The sequence below is a fragment of the Pantherophis guttatus genome, chromosome 1 (assembly GCF_059756535.1).
Source record: "Pantherophis guttatus breed Tessera chromosome 1, ASM5975653v1, whole genome shotgun sequence".
NCBI lineage: Eukaryota > Metazoa > Chordata > Lepidosauria > Squamata > Colubridae > Pantherophis > Pantherophis guttatus.
Window position 1 is genome coordinate 203,736,000 of NC_142063.1, and position 19,773 is coordinate 203,755,772.

Here is a 19,773-nt window from a genome sequence, read left to right on the forward strand (position 1 = left end):
CCAAAAGGAATTGCAGAAGCTGCCATATTGCAAGTCAGATTATTAGTGTCGCTAGTACTTTCTTTTTTATACTGGTTCTCCAGGACCTCAAATAAGTTTCTCCTCCCCATTTATAAATACTACAGACTGAATTGAAACAAATACCTGGCATGCATACCACTAAGCATGGCCCTTCTCACTACTTTATTCATTACTGCCTATCAGGGAATTCAAAGCAAGGATGCATCAGTTTCCACTGCAGTATACACATCTGTGCAGCAATTGAACATGGGATGAATGGGAACTCTATCAACAAATCCTGGCCTTCATGACTGCAAGATCCTTAAATTAACATGAAGCTCTGACCTTGCAGTTCATTAGTGTTGCACAATTGCATTGAAATGCTATTTCCTTCTTCATGATTATCTTTATTTTGAAATCAGTCCCATTGCCTTTACCAACTCCTAAAGAGGGGAAAGAAGAGAATTGGAGACAAGACGCATTAAATAATTACTGGAACCAAACAATGGAATTCATATTTTAAACCAAAAATATCCTGTGATGTTGCAAAATGACCAGCTCTTTCATCTCCTAGTCCAATGATGGCGAACCTTTTTGGCATTGCGTGCCAAAAGTCTGAGCGGGTGAGCGCTGTTGCGCTCCCGCGTGCCGGAACCCATAATGCAATGTGCACTCCCATTTACGCATGCGTGCACGACACCCCCCATGCTCCCTCTACACATGCGCCCACACTGCGTATGCGTGCCCCCCCAATGCGCCCCCCCACTTTTTCCAAGTGGGCCGGCATACCTCTTACCAGAGGACAACTAGGTACCGGCCCGTTCCCTGGTGAGACAGCTGTTCTCCGTCCAGCGCATGGCGCTGCCAAGATGGCGGGGCCGAGACTGCCCCCGAGGAAGCTCCAAACATGAGGCTTGCCTGGGCTCCTTCCCACTGGGAGCTGCAAGTCAAGCAGGTGGTGGACGGGGACTGGCTGCACCTATCACCACCTAAGTGGAGAGCCCAAAGTGGGGCGTCCCAGATGCATATGGTGCCCTCAGTGCTTCCCCGACACCTGCCTGTCACCACCGCCGCTGCACCTTGCCTGTTTCCCCAGCTCCTCTTCTCTAAATGAGCACTCGGCAGTTGGGAAAAACAGGAGCCGCCACATTCACCAAGCTCGGCCCCGCAATTCTGCTCAGCTCAAGTTCATGGAAATCATGTGGTGGCCCTTGAAACTTTAGGAGGGAACTGGCTCCGAGACCGGAGGCAGCCTTTGGCGGAGCTAGCCCAATGGGGAACTGAAAAGAGAGGGGCTTTTCCCTTCTTCCGCCTCGCTCGTGGGCTGTGGGGTTTGAGGTGGCTCTAGAGCCGGAATTCGCTTGGCTGATGATCGGGCAACTGCAGAGCTTCCTGCTACACGTGTTCGTTCTCTTGCCTGTCTTCTTTCCCTGTTTAAAAGAGCCGCGCTTGTAGGGGGAAGAGATCTGACTAAAGAGCTGTGCTTTAGTTGTGTTAAAGAGCTGCCTCCTGCCTTCCACGATCTCCAAAGTTCCTCCCCCATTGAATCATAGCTTTCTCCTGCCTTCCACGATCTCCAAAGTTCCTCCCCCATTGAATCATAGCTTTCTTCTGCCTTCCACGATCTCCAAAGTTCCTCCCCCATTGAATCCTAGCTTTCTCCTGCCTTCCACGATCTCCAAAGTTCCTCCCCCATCGAATCCTAGCTTTCTTCTGCCTTCCACGATCTCCAAAGTTCCTCCCCCATCGAATCCTAGCTTTCTCTTGCTTTCCGTGCCTCCTCAGATCTTTGTAGTTTCCCCCCCCCATCGCGTGTTAGCTTTCTCCTGCTTTCCTGCCACCGAGAGGCATCTGCAGAGGGTAGAATCTGCAGAGATAGGGGAAGGCTCTGCCTCCGTGCATGCGTGGCAGAGACCGGAAGACCAGCTGGCCGATGGGAGCTGCGCGCATATGCGGTGGACCTGGGCATGCCGGCAATAAGGGCTCTGCGTACCACCTGTGGCACGCGTGCCATAGGCTCGCCATCACGGTCCTAGTCTGTACCAATCCAGTTTAAAATGCTCCCAAGTTTGATTTGGACTGTTCTGTCAATTTGATTTAAATGCTAGGAATACAATAGTATTTATAGGTTTGCTAATCTATAATTCATAGAGAACCATCAATCAATCATTCCTAGATTGCTTTATTTTCAAGCTGGCCAATAACTGCCTTTCACTTGATCCACATCTAAGCAAGCATTCCTTTCACTCTTCACAAAAGGAAAAGACTAAAATTGACAGTGTGTTTTTCAATGTTTCATGTATGGCTATGCATTTATGTGTCCACTGATTTGTGGGGGGGGATGCAACTATAGTATGAAAGAAAGCTGTGCAATAGGGAGATAGATTGCTTAGAAATTGCAGGTGCATTGAAAAATCTCAACAGCTTTCAGCTTCATGGCAGCAAACTTGCCTTCCAACCTCTGAAACTTGCAATGCTGCTAAACCAGCAATTCTGTATTTGTGTACTTTCCCCAAATGTACAAGCACATTTCTGCAATGGAAAACTTAAAATGCTGAGAGACAGGTTGAATAAAGAATCTCCACCAAAGAGGAGCACAGGTCTCTTGAAACCCAAGGCAACTGGTCAATTCACTTCCTAGATTGACATCAGTGGGCTAAAACAGCACCAACACAAGGATATGTTGTAGCTGCTACCCAGCTAAAATGGTGGCTGAACATGTGTGGAAATAGTCTGAAGGGTTTGAACATCCTCTTTTTAAAATGATACTGGTCTGCTATAAATAGCGACTTTCATGGAACTCAGAAGAGAAACTACAGAGATTCCAACTCATAAAAGTATCCTAAATGAATCTAATGTCTTCATGTCAAGTTTGAAGAAAGGATAACAGAGAGCTGAGCATAATATAGCCAATGTATTATCCTGCATAAATAAATACAGAAAACAAACTAAAAATCTAATGCAAAATCCTGTTTTACCTATTTCTACAAAAAACTGACTTTTAAATCAGATGTTCCTTCTGATTAAATTACTTAGACTTCTCCTTTGATTTATAAACATTCTAGCAATTTAATAGAGGCTGTTCAAAGAGAGATTAAACTCCACTCTTTCTCCCACCTTACTTCTGTAACTTCTTTCCAAGTTCTTCCCCAGGTCCTTGTTTGTTTTTTAAATTCTACTTCCAACAGAGGGAGATGGGGCAGTCTGTTTCAACACAATCAACAGCCATGCTTTTTTTTGTGGATATGAACTGACCAGCTAGAATGAGTCCAGCAAGCTGTAAATGTCAAGAATATTCAGCCTGATCATTCACAGACCTACTCTGATGGTTTAGTACTGTGTGATGGAGAGAACCCAACTGATCTAGGTGCTGAGATTGCAGCATCAACTGGAAAATCCCCTTCCTACAGCATTTTAGTGGCACTTACCTTCAATAGCATAGACTTTTATGCATCTGATTCTGAAAGGCTTCTCTCGTGGGAGGATCAGGTTGTATTCCGATTTCAAGATTGCATAATATTCTACATACCTACTCTGCAAATAAAATTTAGGAGTGCCTTGAGACAAAAATAATTTTGTAAAGAAATCTATAATAAATATAGATAATTAAATATTCATATCTGTATGAAATCAAAATCTTAAGGAAAGCAAATGCCCTGCTAATCCCCAAAAAAGGAAAGGCTATTTGTCATGATATGTGGCAAAGTTGTTGGGAGATGGAGCAAAGAGATATTGCCCAGGGAATACCTTGCAGTTGGATGGTGGATGGGGCAGCAGGCTCAGGAAGGACCCTCCTGAGTTTCTCAGGCTATACATGAGACAGTGGGAGAACTGTACTTTCAAACTTGCAAAACTGATGTCAGCCTTACCAAGTTGCCATACAGGAAACAAGATCAGATAAACTAATTCTACTTTATTGTGAAGCTACATTAATAGAAATTTGAAAGTCTGAAGGTACAGCCCAAGAAACTCCCTTCTGAGCCTCTTGTCCCAACTATTATCCAGCTGTGGGATACACTGTCTCTTATCTGACCATTCTCTAGGCAGCATCTCTTTGCCCCATCTCCCAAGATATTTCCCATACCATTCTCTGATGTTTGACTTCATAAGGGGGAAAAATTTAACATTCATGTCCCAAATTTCACTTAATCAAAACATGACCAAACCCAAAGCTCATATGATTGGATAAAAGAAGTGAAGTAGCACTTAAGAAATGCAAGGTAAAACAGGAAATAACTATTTAAATTACACAGCTATTTTTTGCCAATCAATTGCATTAGTTCTTTGATTCAACCTTACACATGGCTTCATAGTACATTTTTACCTGTGATGGAGTTTCAACACCCTGAAACTTGGTGCTAGTAGTTTCATCAGTTCTTCGTTTGCCAAAGTACTCCAAACTTTCCTTAAAAATTGAGAATGGTGTTACTATAACTACTGTATTTAGTTACAAATACTTACAGTATTTGGTTTAAGAACAACTAACTAGAAATCTTATATAAGAAAAGTGCACAGCTTTGGATTGGCAGAATGCCTCAGAACTACTCATTATTTATGAGTACCATACCAGAGCTATACTTCAGAAAATAGATGTGTCCAAGAAAACCAACTGGGCAGAGTCGGGCAAAACTTAATTTGGATTTAATTAAAGAAACAGTTACTGTAATACATATTTAATTATTTTCCTTTTCAGTCACATAAATTACAAATCATAAGCAATTTTTGGAAGCAATTCTATGGGCAACACCTCAGTTAATGTCAACTTTAAATAGAATTCCAGGAGACATCCAAGTAATTAAAAGTTGGTCAATTTAACATTTACTGCAAACAAACAGGTAAAATAGTAATCAGAGAAAAAAAAACAATTGGACACAAATAGGAACAAGCCTTGCTGAAGAAATTTCACACAGTGACAGAACAACATACCAGGCTCTATTACATGAAGTCCTGGATATGACAAATTCAAAGTCCTTATCAAAGATGACATTGAACAAACAAGAAGTTGCATGCTAGGTGGTTTGGTCAAGCCATACTGAAAGTAACAGTTTTTAATCCCATTTTACATTTGGAACCCACACAGAAGAAATTATAGGAGGTAGCATTTTTCAACATGCTCTGCATAGTCATTTTAGATACTTTAATTCATTCAGAAACAAGAGGAAAAAGATCAACATTACTTTGGTACCTGTGCAGTCTTAAACTGGCCACTGTCAATAAGCCAGATGCAAATCATAGTTCCAGTCCTACCTGTATCAAAAAGGGGAAATCAGTGATTTAGGAATAATGATTCTGTCATGTTTACTTGTCCCCAAGAATGAGGCAATGACAGCATCCGTATTAAGCAATCCCACCCCTGTACTTCCTAACAAATCTGAAAAGCATCTGAACCTACGAAAAGTTCACCCTGTACATCTATCACCAGGTGATGCAAACAGCTTTTGCAGACAGATACTATCAGTGAATGCTAAATCTATTACAGAATTTCCATGCATCTCAGATAATGACTAATACTCTTAAAGTTTACAGAAGGACTAAAAATGACATTCCCCTTGAGCATGTCTGAAAGAGACTGGATCACTACAGGGCGTTCTGCATAGGGCTATTTTTCAAGACCATGTGAGGCTATGGTCAGCACATCCCTTAACTAATACATTATCTGAAACCATTTTATCAGCCCTTCAGCATTAATACTGACCGCTGCTACCTCTGTGTCCAATTCAGGGCATCATTTTACACCATCTCCTGAACCAGAACAATTGTCAAAACAGGGATCTTTAGGAAACCAGAAAGTTCACATACCTTTCCCACCTTTACAGTGTATTGCTATAACATTGTGGTTGTCCTGTTCCATCCACTCCCTCACACTGGCAGTGAATGTGAGTGTCTCCCTTAAAGAAAAGGAAGAATGCCTTGTTTAAGAGCTTATGTAGATATTACTGTAGAAAAATTAAAATGTTCTTTCATTTATCAGAACAGCACAAATCCATCTGGCAGTGGAATTTCTTATAACCACATACTATTTCCATTTAGGATTCTTTAGTTGCCTCTGGAGATAAGTCATATGAAGCACAACGTTCATAGGAGAAATTTTAAGGACTTCCCACTAAAAGGGCTTACATTGTTGCTCACAATTGGAAACAAGCTGAATTTATTAACAGTCTTTTTTTCTTGGGAGAGGAGACAGGTAGATTAGGCAGGAGGGCTTTCATGAGGAAGAGCATTTTGAGAGATATTATGATAGATTATGGGAATAGAGGAAGGCTAGAGTGGCTTGGCAAGAACCGGACTACTGAGCCTAGAGTGTGGCTGTATGGTTAGTTAACTGGCTTGTAAGGGAGGGACATGTATTGTGAGCACATCATTAAGGATGGCAGCAGGATGATCCCAATTATGGTGGGTTGGCCCAGAAAAGCAATTGAGGAGGAAGAGTAATCAACAATTTGATGACCATCCCTGCTTATATCCAGTGGGTTTGATTCTGAATTTATACTGTACTATCAGCCTTTCAAGGTAGACCAGACTAGGAAAGTGAAATCATGCAGGCCAATACTATTTTTACTATAAAGTTACAGTAATACAAACCTGCAACCTAAATGCATCCCCCCTGCCCCCCATTTATGAGAAATAAGAAAACATCTTGTATGAGACGTTTTCTCAGGTTACAATTTTGTTCCGGACTAGATTTTTTTTATCTGACCCTTATCTTGGTAGCACCTCTTCCTTCTGTTCCATAAGGTCATCCCTTCTTTCTATTACATCTTTTAAGGTTGTGTTAGTATTATATTATGATATGGTATTAGGAAATACATATGTTACTAGATAGTTTGATTGTTATTGTTATTTATATTGCACATAATGTTTTAATTTCTTTCTATTGTGTTTAATTACATGCACTCTCTTAAAAAATTACTAAAATTACTACCAAGGACCTTGGCTCCAATTGGCTGCTAGTAAATGCCATTTCTACCTGCAGTAAAACCACTTTCGCCCACAACCTACTTGTGAATAAATTAACAGACCTGACATGTATTACCTAAATTTGGTTTCAGAATTCTGCCCTTCTTGATCTCGGATCCTATAGCTACAAAAGGCAGGAAGGAATGTAGCACTGTTTCAAAAAGACTCTTTATTTGTGACTGCAGTTCCGCACCAGAATCAACAGGATGCAAATGTTTGCATATGAATTAGACAGTAGGGATTTCTACTAGTTGATTCCCTTGCTGAGTTCTTTGGTCTTTCAGCAGGCTCCTCTCTCTTTTTGGTGCTGGATGACCTCACCCTAGCCCGTATTTTACTGGCTCTGAATACTAGGTAAGGGAAGACCCAGGAATTCATGGCCTCCATGGCAACCATATACTTGTCCCCTGTAATCTGGTTTCACAAATACAAGTAGACTTATACTGATCTAGTTTCTCCAGGGAGTCTTTTCTCCAGGGAGAAGCTGCTGGTATTGCTTTATTTCTAGGAAGTGATGGGACTGAAGTCCACAGGCACTATTTCTCTCTGATGACCCCTGCCCTCTGGAATGGCCTCTCTCTCTGGAGATGATATTGAGTCCATTGATTACAATTTTCAGGAAACAAGTTAGAAGTAAGATATTCCAGAGGGCCTTTGAATGTTAACTGATGTTGCAGGGTTCAGTTGTACAGTTTTAATTAATTTACATTTTATTTTGGCTATTTTATTTGTACCTTAATATTGTGAACTGCCAACAGTTGTGGGACAGTAATATATAAATTCAATAATCTATAGATTTTCATAGACTATAGATATCTGCAAACTTTAATCAACTGGACTTGGTTTATTCAGCCAATTGGTTTATTGTCAAATCTACATAGAACCATTGCAGAATCATACTTACGCTAGAGAGGGAACACTGTGGTCATCAATAAACATCCGCTCCACTCTATAATGGAAAATCTCTGGGTCATAGCCTTGCTCACCTGCAGGAAAAAATATTATACAGATATTATGTATATAAACAGAGACCAAGTTCCATTAGGAAGATTAAAAAGCAATACTTTGGACAAATATCTAGACCTTAAATGATACTTGGGACATTATTTACCCCACAGTTCCCTTCAGGCATCTACACAACTCCATGCTCCACCTGATTTTTTTAATATTAAAATACCCCGTTTTTAAAATGGGAAAGTGCATATTTTCATCCTTCTTTCATGAATATCTGGGTTCCTTAAGAAAATAAAAATGTTAAGCAACTTTAATCAACATGTTTCGTTTGGAACTGCGCCCATCTGCTCAGAAAAAGGGCAACACTAAGCAAGGGCAATATATATAGTAGCATATCCAGTAAAAGGAATACTAACTTTTTTTTTTCAAATTTGTATCCCGCCCTTCTCCTAGTGGACTCAAGGCGGTGCACAGCCAGAACTAAAACACATACCAATACAAAATTTAAATTTTTTAAAAGAATTATATGACTTTGGCCCAAAATTTAAAACATTCAAACTAAAACCCATTGACAATTTAAAAAGTTAAAAAAAAAAAGGGGGGGGGGGTTCACGCCAGCCCTGCTTGATGGAAAAGAAAAGTTTTTAGGGAACGGCGAAAGACCCGGAGATCCGATATCCTTCGTATCTCCGGGGGCAAATTGTTCCAGAGGGCAGGAGCTGCCACAGAGAAGGCCCTCCCCCTGGGGGTTGCCATCTGACATTGCCTGGCTGACGGCACCCTGAGGAGTCCCTCTCTGTGGGAGCATACTGGTCGGTGGGAGACTATCGGCGGCAGAAGGCGGTCCTGCAAATACCCAGGTCCTACGCCATGGAGCACTTTAAAGGTGGTGACCAACACCTTGAAGCGCACCCGGAAGACCACTGGAAGCCAACGCAGCTCACGCAGGAGAGGTGTCACATGGAGCGCCCCCTCGCTCCCATAATCCCCCGCGCGGCCGCATTCTGCACCAGTTGGAGCCTCCAGGTGCTCCTCAAGGGGAGCCCCATGTAGAGAGCATTGCAGTAGTCCAGGCGGGAAGTGACGAGTGCCTGAGTAACTGTGCGTAAGGAGTCCTGATCCAGAAAGGGACGCAACTGGCGAATCAGGCGAAACTGATAAAAAGCCCCCCTGGCCATGGCCGTCATATGCTCTTCTAAAGATAGCCGTGCATCCAGGAGGACGCCCAAGTTGCGAGCCCTGTCCGTGGGTCCAATAACTCGCCCCCAATAGCCAGCAATGGCACCAGCTGGCTATATCGGGACGCCGGAAGCCACAGCCACTCGGTCTTGGAAGGGTTAAGTCAAAGCCTGTTATTCCCCATCCAGATCCGGACGGCCTCCAGGCACCGGGACATCACTTCAAGGGCATCATTGGGATGGTCTGGGGTGGAGATGTACAGCTGAGTATCATCAGCGTACTGATGGAACGCCACCCCAAAGCCACGGATGATCTCACCCAGCGGCTTCACATAAATGGTGAACAGAAGGGGCGAGAGGACCGACCCCTGCGGCACCCCACAAACAAGGCGCCTTGGGATCGACCTCTGCCCCCCTGCCAACACCGACTGCGACCGGTCGGAGAGATAGGAGGAGAACCACCACAAAACGGTGCCCCCCACTCCCAACCCCTCCAACAGGCGCAGCAGGATACCATGGTCAATGGTATCAAAAGCCGCTGAGAGATCTAACAGGACCAGGATAGAGGAGCAACCCCTATCCCGAGCCCTCCAGAGATCATCCACCAATGCGACCAATGCCGTTTCCGTGCTGTGCCCAGGCCTGAAGCCGGACTGGAGCGGATCCAGATAGACAGCTTCATCCAGGTACCCAGGAAGCTGTCGCGCCACCACACTCTCAACAACCTTCCCCAAGAAGGGAAGGTTGGAGACCGGACGATAGTTAGCCAAAACAGCCGGATCCAGAGCAGGCTTCTTGAGGAGGGGCCTCACCACCGCCTCTTTCAATTAGTGAGGGCAAGACACCCTCACTAATGGCATGGCAGGTAACATTCTGGCAAACCTTTACTTTGAAATTGGTTACATTCCTGCCAGCTATATTGAGAACAGGCAATCTTTACCAGCAATTGTTTTGCAACAACACCATTTATACTCAAAACTTTAAATGTACCTACTCCAAAAAGGCTGGCAACTCCTGATCTATACCAAATTTTATATAAATTTGATGTAAATCTGCCTCCCTCCTAATTAGTCAGTGGAAATGCCAGTTTTAACAACAGATTGGAGAAGATTTTTAAAAAATTAGCAATAAAAACATCTACATTCTATATTTATAGAATCAGATGTATCAAATTACAATATGTATTTCATCTCCGTATTCAAAGCTCAGCAGCATATGGCCACCTGAAGTGGTTCATTAAATACATGCACAAAGATGCATGCTATTAAATGGTGTAGAAAAAAAGCAAAACTATATTAATTTCAAATTTCTATTGGAGTTGACAGGGTAGCAAACAGCAACATGTTCAACCCTCCTCCCTATTATATTGAATCTTGTTGCTAACAGAAACAGTCTTCACTTAACATCTATAGTTTTTAGATACTGCTGAGCTACAGGTAGTCCTCAATTTATGACCACAATTGGGACCAGAATCTTGATTATTGATGTTGTAAACCTAGAAAAGTTTGATTCAACACTTGCCACAATGAAGCTTGACAAGAAGTGAACCAAAAAAAATAGATTAATCTATAACTGAAGCAGTTTTCCCTTCTAGATGTTTTGTATCTTCCAGATGTTTTGACATTACAACGCAAGAATTTCAGTCAGCAAGGTATTGAACCCATCAGATGGAAACCACTAAGCTGGGAAAACATGGGACTGAGGAAGAAAGACTAAATGACAATCATGTTAAAGAGGTTTTTAAAAATGGGAATATGAATGTATCTTAAGGCTATCATAAACACTAAGTTCTATATCATTCAGAACTTCATTTTTAAAGGAAGCAGTTACTGACTTAGTGTGGTGTGGTTAAGATATGCAATATCCAGGTTCATGTCCTCCATCAGTTATGGACATTCACTGCATACCTAGAAAACAGGGCTAAAACTGAAGATGGTGAATGGCCTGATTTGTGATTAGAACAGATACAGTTGAACCTTTCCTGGCTGTTCCAGTTTTGGTGACTAGGAAACAAAGTAATACTTACTACAAAGATTGTAGACTTTGTAGTGGTCTTCATGTTTTGTATCCAAGAATTTTGCAACTTCCTTATAAAAAAGAATAATATACTTTAATTGTCAAGGTGGCGTGAATTATTAACAACTTTATTTATATAGCTGGTTTCAGACAGAAAGCATTTCAAGGAAGATTCAAATCTCAGATAGAGGGTTCTGGTGCCAATATAGATAGGTACAGCAACATCCTACAATCTGACTTCTACTTCCATAATTTCCAACCAGTATGCCTGAGTGAATTATAAATACTGGTATTGCTAAAGTCCATCAATAAGCTAAAGAACTACTTGGGGAAAGAGACAAACCAAAGTACATATACTGCATATTTTTATAGATCAGTCCATCCATTGATAAGCTGACCCTTGAATTTTTAATCAAAATGCTGTACCATGAAAAATGTGCCACCCAAGGGGAAGCCAACCCTAAAAATTTTCATATGTTTTAATTTTCACAATTTGTTTATCTTCAGGTGGCACATTTTTCATGATATATTTTAATTAAAAATTTGAGGGTCAGCTTATCTGCTTATATACAAGTACTCCTCAACTTACGACCTAAGCAAGAAATGAATTTTGCCCCATTTCATGACTTTTCTTGCTATGGTTGTTAAATGAATCACTGCAGATGTTAAGTTATTAATACCGTTGTTAAGTGACTCTGACTTCATTTATTTTGTCAGAAGGTCACAAAAGGTGATTACATGACCCTGGGACACTGCAACTGTCATAAATATGAGTCAGTTGGATTCAACCAGAAGCATCGCGACAAGACAGTCGGGAATTAGTGGGCTCTGATGAGCCTCGCGAAATTCCAGGCTGACAAACAGTTGTTGGAGGGCCTTTGAAACGGATCTGTCCTGTAGGGAGGGAGAAGAAGGAGAAGCATCTCGGACGACCAAGAGGAACAGGCAAGTTCCTCAGAGGTCGGAGGAAACTCTTCAACTCGGTGGCAGGGGCGGCAACCATAATGGCGGCCATAAAGCTGGAGCAACCAGACTAAGTTTTGAGCAGGAGCAGTGATTTGGACGGAGTACTGATACCGGGTGAGTGATTGCCAGCTCACAGGTAAAAAAGAAATATTTCTAAATTGTTAAAAGGTGCCCCAGCGAAGAAACAGCAGCTAATGGGCGTGGGGGAATGTTAATGGAGAGAGAAGAACAAAGGGGAAGTTTAAAGTCTTAAAGCCCGAAACAGAACTTGATTTTTGGATTAGAATGTGAGTGGAGATAATTTAATTATTAGAGGAAGAACCCGAAATAGGAAATAACTTTAAAAATTTTGACCACTGAAGGAAGAACAAAGAAAAACTTAAAACTAAAGCCCTGTAACAGAAGTCTTTTAATTGGATTTGGAACTGGATTTTAAATTGGATTTTGGGGAATACAAAATTAAGAAGAAGATGGAAATTGGCAAATATTGGCAACGTGGATTTAATAAATAAAATGGATATTTTCTTATTATTGGAATTGTGGATTGGAGAGAGACATCTACAGGCAGAAAGAAATCATTACAGCGGTTAACTTGTATTTTGGAAAAAAAAAAACTTTTAAAAGTAATAAGAGCGATGGGAACTTTTGAGGAGGATTTGTTTTCTTTTAAACTGTTTGATCTCGACAACCAAAGAAGGATTATAATAAAACTTAAAATTGGAACAACGACAACCCAGAAACAACAAAATGGCGCAGGAACTAATTGAAATGATTAAAATGATGCGTATATCATTCAAATTGGAATTAAATGAAATGATTATAATGATGTATGGAAAACCTAAACCTGATGAACTGGAGACTGTGTTAGAACATACCCAAGTGGATAAAGAAACTATGAATGAGAAGAAAGAAATCAATATTGAAGATAAAGACATTAATTATGAAAAGTCAAATGATTATGTGAGGAGTAACAATGAAAAAAAGAGAGGAGTTAGGAGAAAATTAACTGGAAAAAGGAAACAAATAAAGGGAAGAAAAGGAATGGGAAAAAGATTAGGAACAAAGGTGAACTTTAAAGATTACACTGGGATTAACAATGACAAAAATAGAGAGGGTGGAAAGAGACAAGGAGAGAAAGAAGAGGGTAAGAGACAAAACACAAAAGATTCAAATGATTACACTGGGAACAACAGTAGGAAAATAAGAAAGGAGAAAAAGGAGGAGAACAGATGGAAATACAGGGCAAATCAGGAGAGTAAGGGACTTTAAAATTTGGAGAAAAAAGGGGAAAAGAAGAAAATAAGAGAATGGGATAAAGGGAGTAAGGAGTTTAATGGAAAGGAAAAGGGAAAATATGTTTTATATTTAGAACTATAAATGATTTAAAGTAAGATCTATGATTATAAATGAATTGTAGTATGTCTAATATATGTGATTGTAATACTTGGAATGGCTTTAATTGTAATAATGGAATTCAGCTAAAGCATTTGAAATGATATTGTATTGTGAAAAGGGATTAATGGATTATTAAATAAGAGGAGAAGGGAAAGGGACAAGATGAAAATTGACTTTGTTTACTGTTTAACATGAAGAGTTTAAGACACTGTTAGCAATAATTGAAATTAACTTTTAAGAGGGGAAATATTACTGATTATGATTATGGTTTATTATGAAGAGGTATAGATAGTATATATATTTGAAAAAGCAATGGAAAATTGGGTTTATTTTAAAAAACAATTGGAATTGAGAAATAGAAATGAATGACTTTAATGTTTTATACTTAAGTGAATTGTAGTAATATATTGATTGTAGTATTTGGATAAGCTGATAATGGAAAGAAATGGAAAAGAGGGAATGGGTTATATATGTAAAATTGTATGAATACTACCGTGTTTCTCCCAAAATAAGACTTTGTCTTATATTTTTTTGAACCCTGAAATAAGCACTTGGCCTTATTGCCATGCACTCAAAAGTCTGATTGGACTTATTATCAGGGGATGTCTTATTTTGGGGGAAACAGGGTAATATCTATAATTGGAATAATGGAATTTAGGTAATATATTTGAAACTAGATTATGTTGTGAAAAGGGAGCAATGGGAAAATGTTTGAATAAGATGATTTAGAGCTAGGGTTAGATTTTAGAAAAATGATTGGCTTTAAATTTAAGGGTTTCCATTTGGAAAAAGTAATGGGGGGGGGAAGAAAAATTGACCAAGATTAGAGATTAGGGTGAATGGAAATATTGGTTATATTACCAGAAGAAACAGAAGGAAAATAAAACAAAAAATTAGAGAGAAAGAATATTATGGCAAAAAGTGAAATATATAAATGTAGAAAACTAAAAGCTGTACAAATTTTGACTTTGCCAATACTCTGTTCAGAAAAAATGTATTGTTTGTTTGTTTGTGTGTGTTTGTTTTGAAAAAAAAACTTTTCTTAAAAAAATGAGTCAGTTGTCAAGCAGCTGAAACTTGATCATGTGACTATGGAGATGCTGCAACAGTCATGTGAAAAAAGGTCATAAGCCACTTTTTTCACTGCCATTGTAACTTCAAACAATCACCAAACCAATTGTTGTAAAGTCGAGGACTACCTGTATATGTATTTTAAAAGTACTACCATATAAACCCACCTATGGATAAGCTGAACTCAGTTTTGGAGGTGCATTTTGGGACCTATAACTCCCTGCTTATCCATTATATGGATATGTGCTTATCATACCATAATCCATAGTGTGGAGTGCGGATCATACTGACTTTTTATTCAAAACGCAGAAAGTACTTCTGCTTTATTTGCAACTCAAAGAATTGTACCAAAAAAGTTGGAAGGGACCTTGGAGGTCTTCTAGTTCAGCCTTTTGCTCAAGCAGGAATCTCTATATTATTTCAGACAAATGGCTGTCCAATCTCTTCTGAAAAGCCTCCACTGTTGGAGCAACCATAATTTCTGGGCAAGTCGTTAAACTGATTGTCAGGAAATTTCTCCTTAGTTCTAAGTTGGCTCTCTCCTTGAGTAGTTATCATTTCTCATTGCTTATCATTGAAACCCATTTTTTCATATATTAAGTAGATACTAAATTTATATATGAATTCATGACTAAAGTTTTGAGGAAAAAATCCTAAAGGTAGACTATCTTTTACTTTACAATATAGCTTTAACTACCAAGAGGTCTTTTCTTCTACAATTATCATTATTATCTCTTACAATCATACTAAAATTAAACACAGCCAATAATAACTGGGAGTGGAGAAAAACAAAGAGGAAGATTCATAGAATAATAGAAGCTATTTCCATTATTTTTTAATCTTTAGATTACCCATATAGGATTCCTGTAGAAAGCTTGCTGCCCAGAAGATGGAAACGACATTGCTATAACACGAGCTAATGAATAGATACAAATAAGCAAAAAAGAAAGAAAATGTAAGATCTGCATTGTGAGACAAATGTGAGATTTTTCATAGGTTCACTACTTCAAGTAGAGTCATGTGAAAAAGTAAGTATACCTCATTGGTTTTTTTATGTTTTCAATATATTTCAACATACAAATATTTGATCTTCATTTCAACTATGTTAGTAAAGGAGATAAATTATTAGAAATATCATGCACCATTGTGGAGTACATTGTGTAATTTACCTAAGTAAATATAAATGCAAATTTTGCATATGGAAAAACTAAGTAGACCCCCAACATTTATCACTACCATATCTCAAATACCTAATATTAGACTCAGGTATACCAGATTAGGCCTGATTAAACCTATTTTACTAAAACTTCAAACATTTAATTGATTTTGCTCTTTGTTCTTGAACACCTGCCTAGATCCAAAGAACTCTCAGAAGCCTTCAGAAAGAAGATTATAATACCTATAGTCTGGGAAAGATTTCAAAAAATTGTCAAACATTTGGGACATCTATGATTCCCCTATCCAGAAGATCTACAAGTGGACATCTACAAAGTCCAGAATTTCATCACCTACAAAAATTCTCACCACTACTGATATCAAAATGCAGGAGTTTACTATTGTAAAGAAGCTGCACAAATTACATCTACGTGGAAGGATGTAAAATAGAGTTATCTGGCCACAGAAGACATGTGTAGTGAAAATCAAAGTCAGCATTTCACCAGTAAAACCTGATACCAATTGAAAAGGATATTTCTATCAAAAAAGATAAAAAGATAATTCCAGGTGTTAGAACCAAAGGTATATTTATTTTTTCCACAGAATTGCTCTTTTTTGTTGTTGAATTAATGATTACAAAGTCAATTATATAGATTTTTTTCTTCAATTAATATCTCTATATTTACATACTGTTTGAATGAAAATAAAATGATATGCCCACATATAATAAAAAAGAAGAAAAAACTTTACATGGAGTGTACTTTTTCATATAATTGTAGATTAAAAGCAAGAAAAAACATTTCATGGTTTCAGAGATTATGACAAGGTCCTTTCTGTCACATACAACTCTGGGTTTTGGAATTTGTACATTCTCTTAAGCAAAAACGTGACAGCTTGAAATCCTGTGGTCATAGTTGCAGATATAACTCTGGTAAAACATTTTTTAAAGGGAGAAAACTAGATTAATTAGTGACTTAAATCAGTTCAGAAGTACAAAAGATTTTTTAAAAACTGAAGCAGGACAATTTTAAGGTTAGCACCACCAAGCAAAAATTAAATTTTATGCAGAAAAAAAGTAAGTCTTTGTTTGCTGAGCTTGTTTGCTTGCAGATGTTTCATTACCAACTAAGTAACATCATCAGTGTGAGCAAAGTACAGTAGCTTGCCCCTTCCAATGTTGGTAGGGGTGTGTTTTTTTCTTATTAGTTCCTTGATTAAAGTATTGTTTTCTACTTGAATGAGAAAGTGTGAAAAACCATCAAAGTTACATTTTTCAGTGCTGTGGTAACTTTGAACTGTCCCTAAATGAATAGTTGTAAGTCAAGGACTTATGCTTGCTGTATAAATTTGCTGCTTTATATAAAAAAAACCCAGAAAAATGTGTTGTATTATAATAAAGATGTATAAAACATCTAACAATTAAAAAGAAAAATATGATCACCAGTTGACCTGGTGAAGGTTCAACAATTTACTGGTATATTAGTGGCATACCATCAGGTCTTATGACATTAAAATGGAAAAGATGCTTCAACTATGAAAATTTGATTTTAAAAGAAATATTTCTAAATAAAGAAGTATTTCATTGGCACAATCCTAAATCCCAATATCAATCAGTAACTGTTTATATTATGCAGTACAAATGGATTATAAAGCTCCATGAAAAAGATAAATGTGTTAATAATCTAATTTATCCTGTATTAGATATTGCAAGTTTCCACAACCTAATACCTTCCAAATACACTAACACAGATCCCAGAATTGCCAGTCAATATTCCAATAGCTATGTTACGTATGTTACTTGGACATTTTAATTCCAAAACACTTGAAGGGCATCAGGCTGGGGAAAAAATGGACTATAGTTTCTTTCAAACTACAGCCAAAGGACCTGCTCAAGATCTAGTCACCCGTGAATTATTAGCAAGAAAAGGCAATGCCAGAGTCGTTGGCAAAAGCTGCTAATGCAATTAATTCACACTGGTATTCCCTCCCAACTCTGACCATTGTTCCTCATTCCCTAGGACCAGCACTCTGCCCTTCGGGAGGAACATCACTGACCCATGATATCAAAATTTTTATGCATAAACGTTCTCTATTATAACCAAGCATAATGGCAGAATTAAAGATCTAATTTCCTTTTCGTACAAAGAGAGGCACGACTATGTAAATGGAAAGGTTGAAAGAGGTGGCATTGGCTCATGGCCACATTAAGATTTTTTTACATGACTCTCACTCTAGAAATATTCTGTTGCAAATAGTTAAACTTTAACTGCTTAGTATAATCGGTAATATCTACCTCGGCAAGCACTGATTATCAACGCAAAGAAGCAATAGTAAAGAGAAACACAGGTATCATTATATTTCCCTAAAAGCAGTCTCTAAAGATGGAAAATAGAACAAAGGGTTCTTCTTGTGTTCATTTTACACACATTCTTCCATTATCCTTGCATGCCTAGATCTCCATTTTATTTTATTTTATTTAATTTGATTTATATGCCGCCCTTCTCTGGAGACTCAGGGCGACTTACAATGCGTTAAGCAATAGCCTTCATACTTTTGTATATTTATACAAAGTCAGCTTATTGCCCCCACAAACTGGGTCTCATTTAACCTACCTTAGAAAGGATGGAAGGCTGAGTCAACCTTGAGCCTGGTGAGATTCGAACTTACAGTAATTGCAGACAGCTGGTGTTAATCACAATGCTTTTAGTCTGCTGAGCTATCAGGCCCGTCATTTTTGACCAATCTCTCCACTACTCAAGAAATACTAACCAGTGACATACGTGAGATCCAAGTCAAAGCCACCTCTTGTGTAACGCCTTTTATTTTCTGAGACCTGTCAGCCAAAAGGGAAAAAAAACAATATTAGTGATCTTAGAAAATAAGTAGTCATGGAAGCATAGATTCCAGAAATTATCCCTTGAAAATTACATTTTCAAATCACTCATCTCCTGATAACTGCCTAACACACCGGAGAAATGGTTTGCCACTGAATACGTCTTGAAAAATTTTCCAATATTTTTCTGCCTAACTCTGAAGCACCTTGGCTTTAAAATCATAACTTATAATTCAGCAAGTGCAAAAGCACTTTTTAAAAAAAACACTGCAAAGGCTGGTACAATGAATAGTAATCTGTATTAAACATATTACAGATTACTATTAAATATAAACTCTATTCACAAAAAAATCTCCTCCCCAATAAATCTCTACAATGAATAGGTTTTATAAAATTTGCAGGGTTTTTTTCTTTCAAAAATCTGGCTATTCTTTGCTCACATTTTAGGATGGAAATATAGATACTGGAAGTCAGAGAAAGACAATTTGCAAGAAAGTACTATCTGCAGCCAAGTCTTTATCCTAATCTACTGTAGGTGGCTTTTTAAATATATCCTCAAACAAGTTACACATACATGATGTTATCTTTTTTAAAAAAAATTAGATCAAGTGGTACAAAATCAAAAAGATATGTTTAGACACAGTATTGTCACCCATTTGCAAATATGTCATACTGCTACTTCACTGTCAAAATGAAGTACCACACACACACACACACACACACACACACACACTACTTTGAGCTCAGGCTTTTAGTGCATAAAATTCACTAAGATGCTGATTTAAGAGCTTCAGCCTTATAGGTAGTCCTTGACTTATGATCACAATTGAGCTCAAAAATGTTGTTAAATGAAACATTTGTTAAATGAATTTTTGCCCCATTTTACGACCTTTCTTGCCTCAGTTGTTAAGTGAATCATTGCAGTTGATAAGTTAGTAACCTGGTTGTTAAGTGAATCTGGCTTTCCCATTGACTTTGCTTGTCAAAAGGTGATCACATGATCTTGGGACACAGCAACCGTCATAAATACGAACCAGTTGTCAAGCATCTGAGTTTTGATCACATAATCATAGAGATGCTGGAAAGGCCGTAACCCCGTAACTGTAAAAAATTGTTGTAAGTCACTTTTCAGTGCCGTTGTAACTGAGCAGTCACTAAATGAACTATTATAAGTCGAGGACTATCTGTACTATCATGGGTTCTTCAGAAAATCAAGAACAAGAGTTTAAAGTGCAAAATTTGTAATCA

At 38.5% G+C, this 19,773-nt stretch overlaps 1 protein-coding gene across 1 annotated transcript in view; it reads right to left on the reverse strand.

The window, feature by feature from the left end:
• The window catches only part of LOC117674300 (phosphatidylinositol 3,4,5-trisphosphate 3-phosphatase TPTE2-like), a 50,966-nt gene that overhangs the window by 2,641 nt on the left and 28,552 nt on the right, over window positions 1–19,773 (reverse strand). The window contains exons 8-16 of the mRNA XM_034432237.3: window positions 18,462–18,525; window positions 15,389–15,453; window positions 11,116–11,176; window positions 7,862–7,943; window positions 5,800–5,888; window positions 5,186–5,247; window positions 4,325–4,405; window positions 3,429–3,534; window positions 346–443 (exon numbers count right to left, since the gene is read on the reverse strand). Coding sequence (XP_034288128.1) covers window positions 346–443; window positions 3,429–3,534; window positions 4,325–4,405; window positions 5,186–5,247; window positions 5,800–5,888; window positions 7,862–7,943; window positions 11,116–11,176; window positions 15,389–15,453; window positions 18,462–18,525 — 708 coding nt within the window. The remainder of the gene's footprint in view (window positions 1–345; window positions 444–3,428; window positions 3,535–4,324; window positions 4,406–5,185; window positions 5,248–5,799; window positions 5,889–7,861; window positions 7,944–11,115; window positions 11,177–15,388; window positions 15,454–18,461; window positions 18,526–19,773) is intronic.